The following is a 23220-nucleotide window of genomic DNA, read 5'->3' as shown; positions in this document are numbered from 1 at the left end:
TGAACTCACAGTTCGTGAGACTGGACCCCACATGTTCAGGAGATTGACCTCCTGCTGTCAGCATGGAGCCTGCTTGGGATTCTCTCTCCTCTCTCAAAATAAATAAACTTAAAAAAAAAAAAAAAAAGACTATAATTCTACCATATAGCACAATAAAGAAGAGCACAGGCTTACCCTGACTCTGCTATTTACTGTGTGATTTGGGGCAATTTACTTCACTTCTCTGAGCCACAGACTTCCCTATAATATGGAGATAATGATAACATCTAGTAGGATTCATCAATATTTATTCACTCATCAAATATTTAATAGGTGCCTAAAATGTTTTGATAAACACTGTGTTAGGTACCGGGGATTAATGGTCAACATAATAGACATGTTCTTCTTGAAACTTAAATTCTGGTAGGTAGGTCAAAAATTTTAAAGTAAATAATAATTACCAACTATTCAGAATGGTGTTAAGGCAATACACAAGACACTCTAAGAAATAATACAATTCAGCCTTGAGACAGCACTGCCAGGAGGAAGGCTTGTACGAGGTAGGGGCGCTTTCAAACACAGGCTCTACTTCACAAGTTCTCAGGACATCGTGGACAGAGGCCACACTTATCTCTTATATTATTCCAATTTTAATATGTAACAATGTAGTAATAAGGGTTAGACAAGTTAAAGTATGATCATCATTCAGCATGGTACCCCACCCCTTGGAAAATCCTTAAAATAGCTACTCTGTACCACTAGCATTCATGATACCTTGAATACACTCCCTTATTTGTTAGTCTCAAAATAATACTACAAATATATTTATACAACAAATGCAACATAGTATTTATACCCGCCCTGGCAACTATCCATTTGAATGGGCTATCCTGGCGTTTTTATACTGCTCCTTATTTAAATAACACTCAGCTAGAGCAGAACTTTTCAGCTTTATTTGAAATCAACTGTCTTCTTGTGGGCAAAATTTCTATACATTGATTTAATCCAATAACATCCTGCAAAATCTAATAATGTATGTAATTCTTATATTTATAAGTCTCAAAAAAAGGTGAGGAATAATTAACTATATATAGGTCTTTTAAAGAATTATCATAGCTGAGTTTAATGTACCTTAATATATCATTTAAAATGTTTAAAAATTTTTGAGACGTGGGACTAGAATTGTTCAAATAGCACACAGAAAACTTTTGCATTACACAAAGTGATTTATGTTTCTAAATCATGAGACAATTACAATAACATAACAGACAAAGATATACTAAAGATGTTGATTGAACTGTCTAATTCTGATTATGTACACATGTGATAAGCATAAAGAGAAAAGTAACAATAAATTTAAGGTTAAAATACGCATTAAAGCCCACTTAGTTATCAAAGTAATAACACCTAGGTGTCCAAGATAAACGTCTGTGTGAAAACATTCTTGACCACTTCTTGCAGTGTTGCTAAATCTATCCCCTGTATTCCTGGCTAGTTACATAAGCAGAAATATCCCATATGTTAGCCATAGACCAAAAGTGGAATTTTCTTTCTTTTCTTTTCTAAATGTGGTCAAATTGTTATGTTGAGGAAATCCTTGTTTCAGATATTTTTTCAGTTGTTTCCCTAGATCACGGAGGCTTTAGAATTAATAAACCAAGAACTAAGAATCCCAACTATGTAAGCCATGCTCCCCCCTCCCACACATTTATGACTCACATGCTTATATCTTTTTATTGTAGTAAAGAGAACACTAAAATCTCTTAAAACAATAGAGAAAAATAACATTACCTCAGTACTGAAATTCAAATTAGCAAGTGTATTGAAAAATTAGTCACTTAAGACTACCAGTCCCTTCCCCAGTTAAATTTTCCATGATTCTTTAAAAAACTGTTTAGCATCTGCTTTATGATAGGAATTATTTTAAGTATTTATATCAATGAACAAAACATCACAATCCAGGGAAACAGATGCCTAGTGAAAACAAGGTTATAGCTTTAAAGACCTTTAATTAAATGTTTTGCTACTTTTTGAGTGTTCTGAACACACTTTCAACATGGGTCAGTTTCAAATACTGACAAAGCTAAAAGCACATTGCTCCTCAGAAGATATTAGAACTCTAGCATTCGGAAGGCAAGTATAGAAATCTAGGACTCTCCTAAAATTCATGACTTGGGGACAAGTTCCAGGAACGTAACTGCTCTTTCAAATGCAACAATTCAACATGCTAAATGCTAAACAGAATTTCTTTGTAATGATAAAATCAATACAGGCTTTATGCCTGTAATACTTCAGTAATTGATTAAACTGTTTTGGACTTCTATTTTTAAGGTATTTTTAGTATCAACAACCTATACTGATCACTTACCAACAAAAAACAACTGCTGAAGTTCCTACCTAATGAATTTTTAGCATACGTTGGTTACCACTAAAAGAACTTGTCGGCTCCCAATAAAAAGTGAAGACACGTGTATTTACTGCCTTCTCAGACTTTCCTACTAGATATCCTAGCAAGAGAAATTAGTATGAAACGAAACCTACCTTTTCAATATTTCCATATAAGCAGAATAGGTTGAACACTCTTGAACAATTCATTTTTAGCTGATGTAATCCACTAACCATTACAACTGAACCAGAGGGATTCCCTCCGTGCATGTAAGAGGAAGAAGCCTGTGGTAACGGATACGCAACAAGCTCAGGCGTATCTCGAGAGCCCATTCTGTAACGACTCGGTAAAGGCAATAACGGACCGTGGGAGCCTATAAAAATGATATAAAACAAAACAAAACACAACTTTAGCAGATACACTTCGCCACACAAAAGTAAACTTACTCTTAGCTAGTTTGGTGTATGTCCCAGGAAACCTCAAATGTGTTAATATTCAAATATAACCTGTGTGGATTAATAAAATCTGTATTTCTCTGTATCAGATCCTATATACATTGACCTGCACACCCCTGCAGATATATCAGGCTTTCAGCTTATATTTTTAAAAGTATTGTTGAACCAGAAAGTATACAAAATCAGGCCACAGATAGTGGGAATAAGGGGAAATTAGTGTAAACTTTGGGCTTCTATGTATAAATTATACCTCAAAAAATTTTTAAAAACCTTCTGCCAACATCTTTTGGAGGATAATACAATAACATATACAGTGAAATCTTGGAAACTATCTATAAGAAAAAGAACATCTCTTTAATTCCAGTGAAAAGCTGCCTCCTTGAATGTATTTTACTACAATGTGCTTTCTAGTTAGTATTTTATTTCCCTAATTCTAATTTAGGAAACTAAACTGCTAATTTAGTTAATACCTCATTTACTCAAAGGTGTCATTTATTCAGCACCCTGCACGATCTGAAACAACATCAAGAACCCAGAAGAAAATAATGCCTGAGTATCTGAAACTGTTGTCACAGAAACACACACAGATCTATGTCTCGCGCTGAGAATCCTTATTAAGAATCAACATGCTAACTTTAGAGTAGTCCTAAACAACTTTATCTGGTTTTCCCATCCATGACAGATTGGAAGTGACAAGAAAAATAAAGCTAAAAGTGAAGGGAACAGACAGGAATGAAGGAGTCTGGAGAAACTGATGCTAAAAGCAGGCATAAGGCACATTCACAACAGCAAGAAGAGGCGGAAAAACTGAGAAGCAACTAATAAACAGACTCATAAACTGGTGGTTGTGGGAGAGGAGAAGGGTGGGAGTGGAGGGGTGAATAGGAAGGGGATTAAGAAGGACAAAATCTCAGTTACCAAAAAGAAAAAAAAAAGTTTCAGAGATAAAAAGTGCAGCACAAGGAATATGGTCGGTAACACTGGAGTAACGCTCTATGGTACTACGCTTATGGCGGTGAGTGCTGCATAATGTACAGAATGTCTGTCCAATCACTATATTGGAAACCTGAAACTAATATAACTGCATGTCAGCTGTAATTCAATTAAAAAAAAAAAAAAGCAACCAAGCGAGCCACAGCTCAGAAACATAAACTCATTCATCTTCAGTGCTCTGAGCTGGTGATTATAGAAGCAGACTCTGGTAACATGCCAAGGTCCTCTTGACGTGCAAGAGACCAATCCGAAAACCCAAGACTTTTCCTCATCTCTCAACAAGAGTATATACAACTACTGACTTTCATTTTTATCCAAGACTAAGGGATATCTGTCATCTACTAAGTAAGTTACTAAGAAACCACATCTTGGTATTCAGGGCACGCTATTAGAACTTATGTGGGCTTCAATTCAGATTTGGTATTCTAAATATAGTTGCCATTCAAAACAACTCTGCAACACTACCACGGAGCACACACACAGTATGGACTCCTACAACTTCATGAGGGAAAAGTAAACACCTTATCAGTTCATCATCAGTGTTGACTTAAATTGGAATTCAACTGTTTTTCCTCCTGGGAATTGGTAGTTTATTAAAACAATTAGTATAGCTCATGGGGAGTTACTTGTTAGTAACTATACATATTTTGGCCTCTAATTTAGACTGTTATATATTTGGGGTCAAATATCAATCATTCTTCCCCCACCACAAACATACACATACATATTACACCATCTCTCCACTACCACCATTTGCTTATACTGTAATCACACTTCACTATTATCACTAAGTTTTCTTTTTCATAGAAATTAGGAAGATGCGTGTGTGCTAGATGGGCAATGGGAACTTCCATTCTATCTACTTAAGTTGGCCAAGGTCCAAGAATGTTGAGATCCACTGCCCTAGGTGACGACTGAATTCAGTGCAAGAGAGTAACTGATATTTGTAACTATGACCTCAGCCATCGGGATTAAATTATGTCATCTATGCCATTTAAATTGCTGCCTATATTGTTTAAGAAGACAAAATAGAAATCATTAAAAGCTTTTTATATTTAGAACAAAAGTTCATGCAAAATGTTTTGATCCTTAAAAAGCTAATACTTCCAGAATTTAAAAAATTCACTGATGTGGGAAAATGCTATATAAATGGCATTACTGTCATTTCAAAGTCATTTCTCATCCTTGATACTTTAAAATCTTTAGTCCAGGAGCATTCCAAAGATACTAACAATTAATATATAAACTTTTCTTAGGCTCACAGCAAAAAAATCTGTATAAACGTGGCAAAAGTCATACTTTTCGAGAATGAGGGCATCTGTAAGTTTATCTCATAGGACAGGGCTCCCCGAATTAAAAAATTTAAAAAAATTTTGAAAGCATAGATTTATACTGCTATATAAACCAATGAATAAATTTAATCTAATTAAAAATTAAATCTTTTCGGGGCGCCTGGGTAGCTTAGTCGGTTAAGCGTCTGGCTTCAGCTCAGGTCATGATCTCACGGTTTATGGGTTCAAGCCCCACATCGGGCTCTGTGCTGACAGCTAGCTCAGGGCCTGGAGCCTGCTTCTGATTCTGTGTCTCCCTCTGTCTCCCTCTCTCTCTGACCCTCCCCTGCTTGCACTGTCTCTGTCTCTCAAAAATAAATAAAAAACATTAAAAGAAATTTAAATTAAAAAAATTAAATCTTTTCATTTCCCTCTTTCTCCTATAGCATCATAGAAGAAAAGCCACTTATGATATGACACCAAAATGCAAATGCACTGGTTTTGCTGAACTACTCCTCTGAAGGGATACAACTATGATATGCAATGTTTTAAAAAAGGCTCAGTATCAGAGCACCTGGGTAGCTCAGTCATCAGTTGAGTGTCTGATTCTTAATTTTGGCTCAGGGCATGATCCCTGGGTTGTGGGACAGAGCCCCACAACAGGCTCTGTGTGGAGATATTCATATTCTCTCTCTCTCTCTCTCTCTCTCTCTCTCAATCTCTCTCTCCCTTCTCTCCACTCCTCTCCCCCCTTAAATAAAATAACACAAAATAAAATTAAAGCTCAATGTCACTAGCACCTACTCCCATCTTCTTTACTTCCCCCCCCCGATTTCCTCACCTTCTCTTCTCCACGTCTTTTTATTCATCTCTCTCTCTCTCTCTCTACTCTTATACTCTATTGTGCTTACTTCCCTAAGGAAAAAGAAGACAAGTTTTCCTCAGAGAGGTAACTGTTTCAATGGACAGAGCTCAGAATGAATGCCCCTACACAACCATTCCTGCTCAGCAGGACTCTCCAGAATGATCCCTATTTAATTGCCAATGGAAAGAATTCTACACCTCTCTTTAAGGAAGCTTACGTTTTAAAATTCACACACACACACACACACACACACACACACACACAGAAACAAAATAAATTGGGGTATGAAACTGACAAAGACTTGCACCAGAGGCTTTTTAAAAATATAATGTTCTTCTAAGGCATGTAAGATTTTTGTTCATATAATTTTGGGGGAAAGATGTATTTCATAAAGAAAAGCAAATCTGAAAATCCACACCAAGAAAACACCACAGTGGGGCTCTCAGCCCTTCATTTGTTCTTTCACAGATTCTTTCAGACCCCTTTGGCAAAATATTTAAAAAATGTTTAGCCTTCAGCGGACTGCCATGACACATGTACTGCACAACTACGCTACAAACCCGTGAGCTATTCTTTGTACCCCTCCGTTACGGGAAGCACACAGGGGGCTCTTATTAAGTGTTTCTTTACTACAGGAGCAGAGCCATCCACATGACCAGATTTACTATTTATGCCGTTGAAGAAACAGCTAAGAAAAGCGATCAAGGAGCTCATTAAAATAACTAATAAGATTTTCATTCTATACCACTTACTGTTTTGACAACACAGATTGTTTCAATCACTTCTGCCATATAGACTACCATAGCAACTTGAACATACCTACACACACACACACACATACACACACACACACGGGTAATAAATCCTGGAGTTCAAAAAATCAAACTAAGGAATACGCTAAAACTCACAGCTAAGAATAATCACTAAACACGCAGCATTCTGAAAACATTTTGGAAAATAGGCAACACCAGAAGTTTTTCAAGATAAATCCCAAGAGCACAGTATAGCAATTTCTATTTTTTATACCACTTCTAATAGCATTGTCCTTCAACTTTACACTACAGGATAGGTGGGGTCAATAACTACTTAAAACTAAAAAATATTTAAAAACACAGAACTTATAACCAGTTAAAACACTCATCAACAGCAATTCCCAACATCTACCTACAAGGACAATAGCCTGATACCTAACTTTTTCCTGGGGAAGACTATTATCCTAGGTTTCATGATCTTAAATCTTATCAACATACCAAACATTAAAACTAAAAATTTTAAAAAGAGGAATTAAATACAAACAGATTTAGCCAAAGCCAAAATACCAACTGTATAACTAAAAGACTAAGGCTCTAACAAGAAACATGTTTCTTTTTGACAAGTCCCCCATTCTTTCTGCCTTTATTACTCAGTTCCTCTTTGCTCATAATTGGTATAATGAAAGAAAATACACTTACTAAAGCAATATTTCTTTTTTTGGTCTTCTATCAGACCAGAGCCCACTACTAATCAAAATCAAAACCAAAACGAAACAAAAACAGTAAAAAAAGCTTTTGATCCCCAAGCAATAGCTCTCATTCATCTCAAGGATATGATGTATCAATATCCTAAGAAAACAAAGGATTTTGGACGACTCCTTGGGAGTACATTACAAGGGACTAATTCCCTATAACAGGTGAGCAGGAAAAACAGAGATAAGAAATGTGCCATTCTTCATCAGAAACGCAAAAACTCTAATAGTTTGTCTATACTACCTTCCTTCTGCCTTGACAAACTTACCATAGCCATCATGTCTAAACGAAGAAGGGTGTTCTCCCAAAATGGCTTGTCTCTGGCGACCCTTTCCTCTATCTGACACAAAAGTAGAAACATGGTTTTAACAATTTTGACCCAAGTACTTAACAGAGTTCTCACATGGGAAACACCCATTCAAAACATCCATTACAATTCATAAAAGAAATAGGATTCCTGGTTAACTTTAAACATCCATTCATACCCAATTTAAATACAAACACCAAAAGTTTAAGGAAATAATTCTATCTAACAAATTCCACTTAACTTGAAAATATCTTTTTTGGCAAATGCCAAATACAATCACACTTTCAAATTTAAGGAAAGAATGGATACTTTTCAGAAAGTGAACATACACAATGCTAGAGTTTGACACTGTACAGAAGTTTTTACCAATACATGTCTTTAAAACAAGCTTTAAGTGCAGTACTTTTGAAAGACAGTACCTGAATCATACTATTAGCTTCAACAGCAACACATTTTCAAAGTGGGCTTCTTTCAAGAAGTTCAGCATAAGCCAACAACAACCTGTATTACATGGTTTCACAATCAGTAAACACAGAGTATTTTGTATGTATATACACATATTTACAAACACCTACTGACTTGAGAGCTGGAAATTTGCACATCACTGGCCCATATTATCGCATGGATTGGTCATTGTCTATAGACCTTAACACCAGGCAGGCCTATGAACACCCTCTAAAGTTTAAGTATGCCAAGAAAGCTAACCAAGGGGGCTACATTATTGGATGAGAGTACTACAATACTCCTAAAAGATCATTTTTATTCTAGCTATGTTTTCAGGAAAGGCATGCCAATTTTCCTAAATCTGAGATATCAGTAATAAAATTACCTACAAGTTTCTAAAATAGCACTTCCTATGTAGGTTGCTAAATTTTAGAAATTATTGTACAATGCTTTAGAAAGTCTGATCAAATCATAGTACCCAATAAGATTTTTTTTAATGTATCTTAAGAGTCTGGTCATTCTAATCTTTGAAAATTCAGAGAGGCCTTCTATAAATCCTTAGTCAGCTAAACAAATGAGGTTTATGGGAGATGAGAAATAATATTCACTTCAGCCTAGAGAAATATCATTTTAAGTACCTATTCGAAGTTATCAGAGCATTGAAAGGGACCAAAGAGGTCATCGTATTCAATTTATTGTGTATAAATTCTCTTTACACTATGCCTATCAGTTGGAACCATCTAGCCTCTGCTTAGCCAACACCAATAACAAGATTCTCAGGACTTTCCCTTACATTTTCAGTTAGTCCTAAATAACGAGAAAATTAATTTTTATATTGTATAGAAATTGGCCCCCTACCCACATTCTATCCCGTCTGAGGCCTTGTAGACTTAAGTCTTTCTCCAAAAACCCTTTCAAATGCTTCCAAGTTACTAAGATTCTCCCTCTATTTTCCCATCACCATTTCTTCCCCAGTCATTCACAGCTCCTTCTTTCCATTACACGGACTCTAGCATCCAGCATCATCATTTAAGTCTCACTCCTCTTGAATCAATCCAGTCTGCTAATCCCTTCTGTTAATGCTCCTCTGCTTAAGCATGCCACCAAACACTACATGCAATTCCTCATCTGATCTAAGGAATCTTAAACCAAAACCTCCATAATGTCATCATGACTCAGTTTTATTGATACAGTTAACCGTGTGCTATAAAGGAAAGAGCACTAGATTGGGAATCAGAAGATTCCAAGGTAACCACTAATTCACTGTATAATTACAGAAACTCACAATCTTCATTATAAAATGAAGGAGTTAAGAGTAGATAATCTCCCAAGGTATCTTTCAGCCGAATATTCTAATTATGAACAGTTCTCTGGATTTGAAACATTAACTAATATAAAGTTACATAAAACAGAAGTGTACAGAAGAGTCAAACACTAATTACATCAGTCTATAAATAGTGGTTTGTGACTTTTCATGAATTCATCTGAAAACTCCCAAAAAGATGTACACATACACAAGTTTTGCTTATTAACATTTCTGGAAGGATTCTCTGGAGTCCACAGTAAGAATTTTTTGCACTAAAATATAACTTGGGCTGAAAATGACTTTTAAAAAATGAGGTTATATTTATTGTAGAGCTCTTTTTGGTAGAAAAAGTTACAATTCAATCACAGGATGCCTGGGTGGTTCACTGGGTTAAGCATCTATCTGACTCTTAATTTTGACTCTGGTCACAATCTCAGGGATATGAGAATGAACGTTGGACTCAGCACAAAGCATTGAGCCTCCTTGGGATTCTCTCTCTCTCTCCCTCTCTCTCTGCCCCTCCCCTACTCATGCTGTCTCGCACACGCTCTTTCAAAATAATTGAATAAACTTAAAAAAAAAGTTACAATTCAATATCGAGTAGAAAATGAAGTCACTAAAAAAACAAGAACATAAACTGGTACGGTCTCACCAGACAAGTATGTGTAAGGACTTAGAAAACAAGAGTTTTTTTCTCTTGAAACAGAACCAAGTAAAACTCTACTTCTTTATATTTCACTATTTAAATATCTATCTCACACATTTGTACTCTTTTCTGACTGTAATTCCTTGTATGAAAAACTAATCTCACTTGGCTCTGCGTAAACTTCAGACCTTCTAAAAGAACAGATGTAAACACTATTAAAATAAGAAACGTATCTACAATGTTTTAAGAGACATTAAGAGAAAGGTTACCAGAACTCACTATTTCAAATGAGTCAAAAAAAAAAAGTGTTCAATAACTGTAATTTGACAAAAGTGAGAGATTTCTCATCAACCACTTGTTCTGTTGAGTACTAAGGCTTTGTTTTCCAATACTGTATACAACTGTACCAAGCCTGTGCCAAGCAGATTTGTGAGTAGTGAGAAATGTGGGGTCCAGCCGAAGCTGTATTATACTACAAACCTGTTTACAACCCCATGCATAAGACAAGAGGCCTTCCTAAGAATTGAAAATTAAGGGGTCAATCACCCAAAGTCCTAAATATTTGAACATGCAAAAGATCATTGCATTGTCTTTTATTTTTTCTTTTGGCAAGAATACATGCACTACAGAGAACCTACTGCCCACGATATTTTGGATGCCACAAAATTTTTTCCTACTTTATGGATTTTTACAGATATGCTCAGCTTGGTGAGTTTTTTCAACATGTGGTTCCAACACTGATATTGTAGTTGAGGTGTAGCCAATACTGCAGCCCCCTTGTTTTTACAAGATCCACATTTTAATTTGTATATTCCAGAATTGCCACACAGTTAGTTGAACAATTTTATCAGTCAGATCTATGCTCATGATTTCTAGCATTTATAAGTTATAGCTGAAAATGCATCTCAAATGAAATGCTCTTACTTTAATATTTATCAAGTTTAAATATACTCTATCTTGAACAGACATGTTACTTTCACCTACATTTGAAATGTCAAAATTTCTAGTTACACAAGTTAACATGAGTGATAACCTTATATTTTTACAAAAAGTGACAACTTATGAACAGCCACTTTACAAAAAAAAAAATCAAACCACACAGAAACCATCTTTTACATATAATGCATCTTTTTATCTTCAGGTTATCTATTCAATGTCCACAGTTATGGGGAAAAAACCCCAAAAGAATAAACTTAAGTGCAGCAAGTGTGCACCTTTCTAATCCTTTTATTTCTAATATCTGTGTGGATTGGTTGAGCATAAGAAGTTCTTAAGACCTGTTGATAAATTGGCCCTGGTTATTTGCCAATTAACAATTTGAATTTGGCTGCAAACCGTTACAGTAATGGGCATTAAGATTTACAACATTGTAGATAAAAGTCTAGTACCCGTTAGTGAAAAGTCTTAAATTCTACAACTGAAACCTTAAGGGAAATCAGACCAATATATACATACAACTTGAATAAATGGGCACAGTCTATCATGGTGCTCATCCCATGCAAGTCTGAAGTACTGTTAAGTGTCCTCCTTTAAAAACTTGGGGTGATGGTGCATGCAGTATGCAGTCAAGGTGAATTGCAAGTCTGAGTTTTTCAGAGGGCTTTTTGCTGATGCCGATGTTGTGCATGATGAAGTGTAGAGTCAGCCTGCTGGAGTCCTCTATCCTTCTTAATGCCTTGTCCAGCTTGGGGGAAAAGTCCTTTCCATAGAGAAGCAGTGTGCAAGTTTGCAGTTTGTAAGGAATATTCTGAATCAGTTTCCTCTCCTCCAAAGAGAGAGAGCTGCTTGGAGAAATGCAAGTCCTTGAACTGCGGGCGTGCCTGTATGTGTGGGCTCCTGGTTGAACTAAATATAAATAACTCAGTACATACCAGTAGGGGGCACTAATTTCAAGGTTATTTTCCAGCATTACATGGCCTTAGGCAGCAAAAGCATTCACCAACCAGGTTTTCGTTTGAATGAACTAGCTCACCTCAGGAAAAAGGAATCTAACTGCATGTAAAAACTTTGTCAGCAGATGGTACGTACATTCTAAAATGCATAAAATACTTACCTCGCCTTCCCAAATATGGTTTAGTGTAGTCCCAACTGTCATTGTCATTCCTAATAACATTTAGACGAGTTGGCTGTTAAGATTAAGAAGAAAGTAAGCTCAAAGTGTACATCCAAGGCATAAATATTTCTTTGGTGAAGTGTTAAAAAAATATTTACCCTTGCATATTCGATTTTTAGTGTACAACATCCAGCATATATGTCTGCTCCGTTGAGTGCTGCTTTAGCTTTCTGGGCACAAAGGACTGATTCAAACATGAGCTCTATTAAGGAAATTTGGCTTAAGGTATCTGATATTTTATCATTATTCACTGCCTCAGAAAAGGACTGAAAATAACCAGATAGAACTCTCACTTCTAGAAATGTTTTACAATAAAACTTCTCGATGAATTTTAAGAGTATTTATTTTCAAAATCAAGGGTGCCAAAGGAAACATAATAAACCAGGATGCCTGGGTGGCTCATTTGGTTAAGCATCCAACCTCAGCTCAAGTCATAATCTCATGGTTCATGGGTTCGAGTCCCACATCAGGCTCTGTGCTGACAGCTCAGAGCCCAGGGCCTGCTTTGAGACAAAAAAACAAAAAGAAAGAAAACATAATAAACCAAAGTATCTATGTTAATCCTTCCAAGTCATCTGAAGAACTTCAAAAACTCAAAGGAAGAGGGAAAATGGAGCATGGTCACATTCCCTGGCAAAGGACAGTTTATCATCTTGAAACAGCAAATATTTTACTCTTAAAAGTAGAAAGAACATTACAAAACAACCAGCGTTAGATGAAACAAATATTTGACTTTAATAAATTTCTTAAAAAACAGGGTTTTATAATCATTAAACTATCTTTTACTTTGTTGGTTTTCAAAAATTACTTGAGTCTGTACTTGTTTAAAAAAAAAAATCAGGGGCGCCTGGGTGGCTCAGTCAGTTGAGTGTCTGACTTCTATGCTACACTTGTACATACAGGATGTGGGGGGAAAGCTAATTATTATTATTTTTTTTGTTTACCTGGGATTATACAGTACGTACTATTTTGCCACTTGTTCTTTTTACTCAACATATAACAAATCTCACAAAAAAAAGTTCTTACTTAAACCATGACCATTTAAAAGATTCAATTTAAAAAGGTAAGAATAGTTTTAATGACTCTATAAAGTTTTGGTCCTCCCAAACCACTTATTCAGAAAAGTCCACACAGGATACATTTTAAAAAGGTAGAGATGTACATATTACCAAATAATGTTATTTCTTCCCCATTAAAAAAACAAAGCACACTGTGAGATGAAGCACTGGCATGTTTTAGGTAGCAGGTTATTATCTGTGGGTATTGCAGTTTTTATTTATTTTTAATTTTTTTATGTTTATTTAATTTTGAGAGACAGTGACAGAGCAGGAGTGGGGGAGGAGCAGAAAGACACAAAATCAGAAGCAGGCTCCAGGCTCTGAGCTGTTAGCACTGAGCCCGATGAGGGGCTCCAAACCACAAACTGTCAGATCACGACCTAAGCCAAAGTCGGCAGTTTAACCAACTGAGCCATCCAGGCGCCCCAGTAGGGCAGTTTTTAAATCTAAGACAAATAGATTTTGGGGGAGGAACAGAGAATAAATACCACTTGTCGAGAAATAATTAAGCAGGAAAAACTAAGACCTATATTACACAGCATTTATATACATCAATTTAAAAATTTACAAATAAAGGATATTCAACCATTGCTTGTATCCCATTTCTCTTGAATATAACAATACGTTGTACTTTTCCAACAGGATTGCATACTGTATATAAAACATCCTATAAAGGAAAGAAAACAAGATTTCTCTTCACATTTTATATTTGGAAAAACAACAAAGTTACACCCTGCTTTTTTCTACTAAAAAAACCTGTCAAGATGTCATTTCTATTCATTACTAATTAAACTTTAAAAAATTGTTATCCTTCTAAAGTTACTTCCTCACCTATACAATATACCAACATTGGAGACGTTATAATGAAACATGTCAAAAAGACTGTTACCTATTTTATTTCCTAAATAAACCCTCGATTTTTATTTTAACAGGTACCTAAAATAATGTCTGACAATACACAAAAAATAAGCAAAAACTATAATCAATTAATGGTTTGTATGTGACTCAAGAAATGTTTAATTTTATAAACACTTAAATTATGGTAATAAATATTTATTAAGGGGTAATCAACTCAGTATTCATTTTTCAAAGGACAATGACTACAGAGAAAAGACTCAGGAAAGATCATTTATACAATGTTATATGTCAGCAAACAAGGCCCCTGAATTAAGTAAGAGAGAACTTAAATACTGGCTTAAGAACAATTCTTCAACTGTCAAGAAATTTCTTGTGCACCTACAACTACACAGTGGCACCATTAGGTACTAGGGATACAACAATAAGCAAATCAGAGTACTTATACTAGATTAGGTACATTCTCCCAAAACACATATCAATACTGCTTACTAATAAGTCTAGAAATATTACAGAGGTAAATAATATCTAACAAAATTTAAATCGTATCTTATGCTTTCTTTTATGTCCCAGTATCATAAAGAAATCATTTTTCCCCAGAAAGCACAAGCAGGGGAGGGGCAGAGAGAGGGACAGAGGATCCATAACGGCCTCTGCAAGCCAGATGTGGAGCCTGAACTCATCAACAGCAAGACCATGACCTGAGCCAAAGTCGGATGCTCAAACTTAAGTCACTCTGCAGGCAAATTTCAAAGTCACTGTTAATTTAGTTTTTCATACTAAAATACATACCACTGTAATTGGATAAAGAGGATTCTGAATGGATAGCAGAAGAACTTTGTTGCCGCCTGATGGATCATCGGTATTTCCTGGCCGAGTGATCCTTTTGCTTGTAGAATAGTTGAAAAAAGCCTGTTGACCAGCAATGTACACAGGTTCATCCGCAGCAAACGTCACACATTCTTTGGCACTATCTATGTTTTCAAATTCCACTAGAGCCTGCCGTTTAAATGGCATCATCATAACATAGCTGAAAGGCAGATTGGAAGGAATACCCAAATAATAAATTCAGTTAACATTTATTCTCAATCAAGGAAAGGCAGACTCTAATAAAAATGTGTCAAATCATACAGATTAATATTCTTCATTACCTGTATCTAATGTCAGTCAATTCTTTTTTTTTTTTTTTAAGTTTATCTATTCATTGGGTGGAGGCAGAGAGAGAGAGGGAAACAAAGAATCCAAAGTGGGCTCTGTGCTGACAGCAAAGAGCCTAATGTGGGGCTCAAACTCACAAACCATGAGACCACAACCTGAGCCAAAGTCAGATGATCAACCGACTAAGCCACCCAGGCACCCCCAATGTTAGTCAATTCTTAAATCATCCAAATAAACTGTGGTATGCCAGGCAGATGGTCATATGTGAAAGCTTAGCCTCCTGTGACAGAAGGTTTCTACCTTTTGCCCTCCTCAAGCACAGTTCTGTTATCAGTTACTAATGACATGGCCCTGTTTATTCTGCAGGCTGCCACTCCCAAGCAGTAGTAGAAAATATCTAGATACAGAAACCAATGGAGATAAAACTGAACAGAAAGTTAGCAGATGGGACCCCTAACAACAGAACTACGACCTCTACTGAATTTTCCAAATAAGTGCCCATACTAATAACTAAAGACTATATCATTTCGCTTATCTTACTAAAAACAAGAGAACTAAAATATACAAAGAATTGCCAAGTCATCTACCTCTCTATAAGATCATCAAAGAAATGTAAAAAGATGCCATGGTGGAAGGTATCACCTAACACTACTACTCCTTTGAAGCAATGATTCTACTGGACATCTCTGCTCATTCTCTCACCATCAATGCATCCATTCAATATCCCGAATTCCACATAAATTTTTATAAAATTGAAGCAATCAGGCTACCTCAGCAAATATATTGAAATTTCTCCCCTGTTTATGTATTTTGACTTAGACTCTGTCTCTGATGCCTCTAACCAACATATTCATCAAGGGAAAAAATATTAAAATCCACTCTAAACTATCCATACTAGTAAGAGAACCACAGTCAGGCACACTCCAAAAACAATTTAGAAAGAATTTTTGAGTGTCTATTTTTGGCAGCACATTCACTTTTCTGATTATGTTTCCACTTGAGTCAATATTTTTAAGCATATACCAACTTCCTGGGAAGAGAAAAGAGGAGTCTGAGTGAATACAAAACTAGAATAAAACAGACTTCTCGTGATCTGCAGAAGAACTCACAGCAACACATACCTAAGGCAAATAATGCCTACCCTTAATCTACCCACTTTTAGATCCCCAAATCGTTAACATTCCAAAATAAACAACAGCAAATCAGTATTTAAGGACCACTACTTGAACTAAAGAGGAAGGGCGTAACCAGCTCATTCAAACATTAAAGCAGTGTTTAACAAGGAGTCGTGGACTCATGTGAAAGTCAGATGAAAGAGGCAATAATCCATTTTGCCTACACACTGGCTGAGGAAGGACAGGTGATGACGGATCCACAAAAATATATCCATGCATCACCCCAGGAAGGATAAAAATAAGAGTCTTAAAAGGTTCTAAAGAAATACTGTCAGAGGCAAACTTAATATATACTATGGTCAAATGCCAGGCCTATATTATAGCAAGCAAGCAAGACTTGTTCTCCTACACTGTTTCCAATCTGCATGAAGTCCCGATGGGCCTTACCATATCGTCCCAAATTTCTCCAGGGCCTCCACAAGGTCTGCCTCCACCACAGATTCACAGAGTCCTCGAACATGGACAACAGGAGAAACAGAAACTTTATGATGACTTCCACCTGCCTCCTAGACAAGAGAAAATAATTTCTAGTTTAAAACTTTAAAAAGCAAACATTAAAAAAAAATTCCAAACCAAATTTCATTCACAAGTTAGCAGAAGGATCTGAGAAATAAAATCATCAATTGTTAGGCATGAAAATTTTTCTTTCTTAGAAGGGAGTATTTTCTCTTAATAAGAAGTACAACATATGGGTGCCTGGGGAGCTCAGGCCAGCTCTTCGTTTCAGCTCAGGTTATGCTCTCCCAGTGTGTGGGTTCAAGCTCCGCATCAGGCTCTGTGCTGAAGGTGCTGAGCCTGCTTGGGATTCTCTCTCTCTCTCTCTCTCTCTCTCTCTCTCTCTCTGCCCCTCCCCCATTTTGCCCGCCCGTGCACGCAAACTCTCTCTCAGAATAAATAAACAAACAAATAAGAATTACAACATAACAACTTATTTCAACTTCAATAAAATCTCAGAAAAAACTTCAATAGATACAGAGTACGCTATGACTGGAATTATATTTTATACTCTTATTTTACCTACAAAAATAATCAAAATCTCAAGTAGTCCAAATAAACCAAAAAAAAATCCCAATTTAAAATGTTTATTTAATATAGAGATTATAAACTTTATTTACATCATCTTTTGTCCTTGTTTATTTGGTGATCTAGTTCCACACTAACTTGAAGTTACTGTACTTAAGCAGTACACTTGACAACTTAAATTTATACAAGGTACCATCTTTGTTGATGAAGTAGTGTTCAAAAATGCAAGCCTTCCTGGGTTTCTCCAGAATACTCTGTATCTTTTGAGTACACCCAGGATGTAGTTTTAAAGTATATGGACAATGTATGAGAATTACTTTGACAATGAAAATGGCTCTATCATTTACTTATTCAAGTTCTTTCTTTTCTTTTCTTTTTTTTTTTAAGTAGGCTCCACGCCCAGTGCGGAGCCCAATGCAGGGCCCAAACTCATGACCGTTAAGATCAAGACCTGAGCTGAGAACAAAAGTAGATACTTAACCAACTAAGCTACCCAGGCTCCCCTCAAGTTCTATTAAGACAAAAATCTGTATTTCACAACTAGCCACTTGGCACCTCTTGCATCACTTTAGAAATTACTTCCATATACGAGACACACACACACACACACACACACACACACATTTCTATCAAATGAAAAGTTTTTTCTCCTACGAACAGACTAATCTAAAAGCACAGATGTTTTATCATTACCACTTAATCATTTTAAGAAAATTAAATCTCTTGCTGGCTATTTTAAAAGATTCACCAATTTCTCTCTACTCTAAAGACTGTTAGAAAAATATAACAGTCCTGTGCACTGCCAATAAAAAAATTACATCACAGTTTAAAGAGCTGATTTAAATATATAAAGTAACCATGAGACTACTCCCTTACATTATTGTCAGATTCAACAAATAAATTCAGTCCTCTGCAAATATTAAATACTCAGAATTCCATTTGAACTGCTTATGCTGAGTCTTTTCTATGATCAAGCAGATATTCATTACATGCCACTAAGTTTGAAACACATCATTCTGATTGTACACTATGTAACCCAACACTCTATTATAACCTTAACAAATGAGGCTCTTTGCCTAAATGAAACTCAACAACCAAATGTGCCTTGTCATCATTAAGCTACTAAGTATGAATGGACAACTATGCAATAAAAGAGCTCTAAATCATACCTAAAAACCTAATTTAGAGCATATATTTAAATATATTTAAAGTATAAATAACAAGTTCTAGTCTAAAAATACTTAGACAACAATAGAGGTCAAGAAATCTGCTGGCAAGGGTAAAAGGGCAAAAGAAAACTTCACTGGCCAAGATTATTCAAGAAGTTACTATAAAACAATAGTGGAAAAAGGATTTCAAATTAGAACTAAAAAGAGACAACAGGGGCAACTGGGTGGCTCAGTCGGTTGAACGTCGGACTTCAACTCAGATCATAATGGCACCATTAGTGAGTTCGAGCCCCGCCAAGGCTCTCTGCTGTCAAGGATAAGCCCCCACTTCAGATCCTCTATCCCCCACTCCCCCGTACCTCTCTTGCTCATGCTTTCTCAAAAATAAACATTTTTTAAAAAGAGAGAGACAACAAAGGCAATATTTGAGTCTTCATTTTATAATAGATGAAAAATAATATAAAAGACATTCCAGACAAAAAAGGAGAAATTTAAATAGAAATAACATATTATGTAACAGAACTATTTATTGTCTTAGGTACCATTATAATAGTAATGTTTATGTGAAAGATCCTTATTCTTAGGAAAGCTGGGATATTTAGGGATGGATTGTCGTGATAGCTCCAACTTTCACAGTTTAGGTGAAAAAAATGTATATAAATATAGTTACACACATATGGAGATAAAATCCCAAATAGCAAAATGTTAAAAACTGCTGAATCTAGGTGAAGGGCATATGTAATTGAATATTTCACAGAATAAAAAGCTGGGAAATTATTTTATAATATTTAAGGCCTATAATAAGTTATGAGGAGCAATATAAATACTACTTAACTAATCAACCAATTTGATAAATAAAACCCTACCAATGGTTGAATATATCTTCCATCTCCTTACCCATCATGGATAACGACTATCTTGAATATAATGCTAAAAAATAGGACTATTTTTCAAATTGGTCTTCTCACAAAGAAAATGGATCACAGGACCAATTTTAAAATCCCTCAAAAGTATCTGATTTTAATATATTATTTAATTACATTTGCTAAATGGGATAGTTTAAGACTTAAGTCGTTCTTCAGTAGGAACTTATTACTAAATGCAAACAATATGGTGCTTAGGGGAAGATATGATTATCTCAACCTCAAGGCAGAAAACATATCCTGTACCCCTTGTATTTCCCTATTTCCACTCAATTAATCTGCCGTTCATAGAGGTTTCTCTAATCTTTACCTTATGTCCCCTTTTCTTGAACTTAAAATTTTCCCATCCTTTCTGTAGTTTAAATAAAAGGGGGAAAAAACTCCTGAAGGAGTCACATCTGAGGAACCTCAAAAAAGAAAACCTTTTCCAAATATAAAACTGATACATTAATATTTTCAAACAATATTTTCACCACTCCCTTTCTCCCTGCAAATACTAAAATTTTTCTTAAATCAGTATTTTCTTATTTCTACTTATGCTTTATACTTATACTGGTGGTAAGAAATCTGCAATCATCTGTACAGCTTCTTTTACCTCCCCTAAAATTACCTCTTTTAAGCATCATACTATGCATCTGACTCCGAAACTGGTGAATAAATCAGTATTATTTACCCGACTGATACATATTAACACTTTGCTCATTTCTTCTCCAGTTTAACAAAGTTTTTTTCAATCCTTTCACATACAGAAGCCCAAAGTCCTTCCATTTCTAGGTTCCCTCTTCATCTATCTATGTTGATTACCTATCAGACTAAAAACAATATTCCAAATGAGCACCCAGCAAATGAAGGCATGCCTGCAATTTATATATACTTTTTTTTAGTTACCCTATTCCTTCTTGAGGCAAACTTTGTCAACTATAATGGAGGCATTATTTGGCCCCCTGGGCAGGCTACACACAGACCAGTCTAGTCATACCATTCCAAACTTTCAGCCCTTTAAATGCTATCTCAAGGATAAACTAATAATACCAATTTTAAGTGCTAATTTTGACTACTGCAGATTGAAGACCTAGCTCTACTGAAGAGAAGGGAAGCTCAGTAGAGTATAAGTGGAGCTTCTGAGAGGAATGAGAAGGGCCCATTAACGCCTCTTCACATAGTAAAGCAACAACTGTAAACTAGCAAAGGCCAGGCATATCCTTATTAGGCTTTTTTGTTTTCCCAACATCTCCATACTCAACACATGCTGAACAGCACAAGACTTGCTCAACTAAACAACCTTCTTCTGCCCTCTCAGAATTGTAAATTAAAAAAGACCAAACTCAAGTTCAATAATTCATCCCCCAACACCAGACATAGAACTACTGCCAAGTGCTTATCCAGCTTCTCCTTAAACACTTCCAATGACAAGGAAACATACTACTCATGAGACAATCCATTATATTTTTAGAAAATTCTTCATAATATGCAACCAAATCTGTCTCCCTGTAGCTTTGTATCCAAAATGGCCTTTGAAGTGAGACCAGCGTTTCAATCTTTGGATATTTACTGGCTCCAGTGATCTTGAGCTAATTGCCTTTTTGAGCCTCAGTTTCACTATTAAAAAAAAAAAATTCCTTATCATGTAAGATTACAATAAATAAATGGAACAACAAAAATGTCTAGTAAAGTGTAAGATGTAGTTATTGAACAAGGGTTCAAGAAATATTAAACAGCACCCTCTACCCTTATCTACATTTCCCTCTTCCAATTATTTGTGACGATTTCTCAAACCGAACCCAAATATACCCAATAGGCTAAACATGCCCTCCCTCCCCATTCTTGTCATTCCTCTCATAATGTGATTTCATGTGTTGTTTCCATTCTGGTAATCATTCTCTGGATGCATTAGAATTCATCAACATTTAAAAAAAAAGTATTTATCAATACTATGCCAAAAAATGAGTACAGTATTTCTAGGTATTTAAGGTTTTCCCTTTTAGTTTGGATACTTCATACAGACCAAGAAAAAAGGTGCTTTAAGGGGCAGCTGAAAATATTTAAGTCACACTATGCTTAGAGTTAACTACACCATTTTTCTTACTTAAACAATCCCATCTCTTGGTCTTTTTCTTTTTTAAAAGAAACAATGCAGTAGATCCAAAATGTGGGAAATCCATTAATTTTCTTACCTAAGTTTTCAGGTACATTCGATCATATAACAAACTTAAAAAGAACAGTCATACCATTCGAATAACTTTTAAAGAAATAATCTCTACTTTTTTACTCATGTAGTAGGGATTATTTGGTTTTGCCTACCCAGATCCCCTTCCCCCTTATTCTGGTTAAACACACACAACCCTAAACTCTGTATTATTCCACTGGTATTTTCAATCACAGTCATGCCTATCCAACTTCAGAGGTAGCCCAGTGATTAGATGCAAGGAAAGGGAAGCTAAAAAGTGTTGATCAGAAGGAATAAACATGGACATTGGGGAAAGGAAAAGAGTATTCTCTTTATTTGCTAGCTATAAGAATGCAAGTCTAGCTTTAGAACTACATGGAGGAAAGAGAACATATAGAATCAAGTTTCAATGACATCATCTAAATCCCTAGATCTAGCCATGCCTGAAACTGCTGCCCCAACTTAGCTTTCATGGGCCAACTTGCTGTTTTGCTTAGGCTCACCTGAATTGTTGCTGTGGCTGCAACTACAAGCTTTGAAAGGTGTATTCAATTTCAGAGAGGCAAAAAAAAGCATTATAATTTTAAGTTATTTATTTTGAGAGACGGAGAAAGAGACCTCAAGCCGGGAAGAGGCAGAGAGAGAGAGAGAGAGAGAATCTCAATCAGGCTCTGCACCACCAGTGCAGAGCCCAACTCGGGGCTCAAATCCACAAACCGTGAGATCATGACCCAAGCCAGAATCAAGAGACCAACGCTTAACCAACTGAGACACCCAGGCACCCCTGGAATTTTTTTTTTACTTTTATGAAGTCACAGACAAAAGCACCTGTTGCACAAAAGGGGCTCAAGTCTTGTTTTTTGATGAGTTAAGAGATCACAGCGATCATGTGATCCAACCTCCTCATGTGACGGTTGAGTTCCAAAGAGGTTAAGTCACAGAGCATGTTGTAAGGAGCAGAACCAAAACACCCGTCTTGGTTGGGCTTACAGGTCTATTAACAGCTCTTTTCACTGTATGTACTAATACGAAGAAATGTAGTCACTTGTTAAAACCAAAAGACAATAAAATCTTCTACCTTTCACTTCTTCCCTAATCCCAGGCCTGAAAATGTGCACTCTACTACAGCAGCATAGCTAGAGACAGGACATTATTGCTATAGACGCTTTTAAACTCTGGCACTTACCCCCAGGGCACACATCCTTTAGGTTTTTCATTCCCCAGGGTGTGGTTACTATGCTCACTCTAAAGTTTTCCTGTGGGAACTAAGCTAACAAAGTGACTTCATCTTACCTCCCATCCCATACTATTCCAATAAGCTATTATGAATATTCCTGTATGTCTCTGTAATTCAAATCCTTAACATATAGTAGTGTATCTTAAATTCAAACTAGATCCTCCACATAATATATATCACTAAGA

At 35.9% G+C, this 23220-nt stretch overlaps 1 protein-coding gene across 3 annotated transcripts in view; it reads right to left on the bottom strand.

Moving 5' to 3' along the window:
* The window catches only part of HNRNPLL (heterogeneous nuclear ribonucleoprotein L like), a 32566-nt gene that overhangs the window by 5735 nt on the left and 3611 nt on the right, over positions 1-23220 (bottom strand). For 2 of the 3 annotated variants that reach the window (XR_003907980.1, XM_029937912.1), the window contains exons 2-8: positions 16904-17022; positions 14976-15213; positions 13910-13995; positions 12369-12465; positions 12211-12283; positions 7723-7794; positions 2521-2738 (exon numbers count right to left, since the gene is read on the bottom strand). Coding sequence is in view for 2 of the 3 variants with exons in the window: in XM_029937912.1 (XP_029793772.1) it covers positions 2521-2738; positions 7723-7794; positions 12211-12283; positions 12369-12465; positions 13910-13995; positions 14976-15213; positions 16904-17022 (903 nt within the window). In the remaining variant the exon portion in view is untranslated. The remainder of the gene's footprint in view (positions 1-2520; positions 2739-7722; positions 7795-12210; positions 12284-12368; positions 12466-13909; positions 13996-14975; positions 15214-16903; positions 17023-23220) is intronic. The other variant, XM_029937913.1, reaches the window with a different exon arrangement.

This window comes from Suricata suricatta, chromosome 4, assembly GCF_006229205.1.
Source record: "Suricata suricatta isolate VVHF042 chromosome 4, meerkat_22Aug2017_6uvM2_HiC, whole genome shotgun sequence".
NCBI classification, from domain to species: domain Eukaryota; kingdom Metazoa; phylum Chordata; class Mammalia; order Carnivora; family Herpestidae; genus Suricata; species Suricata suricatta.
This window is presented reverse-complemented; position numbering and strand designations above follow the sequence as displayed.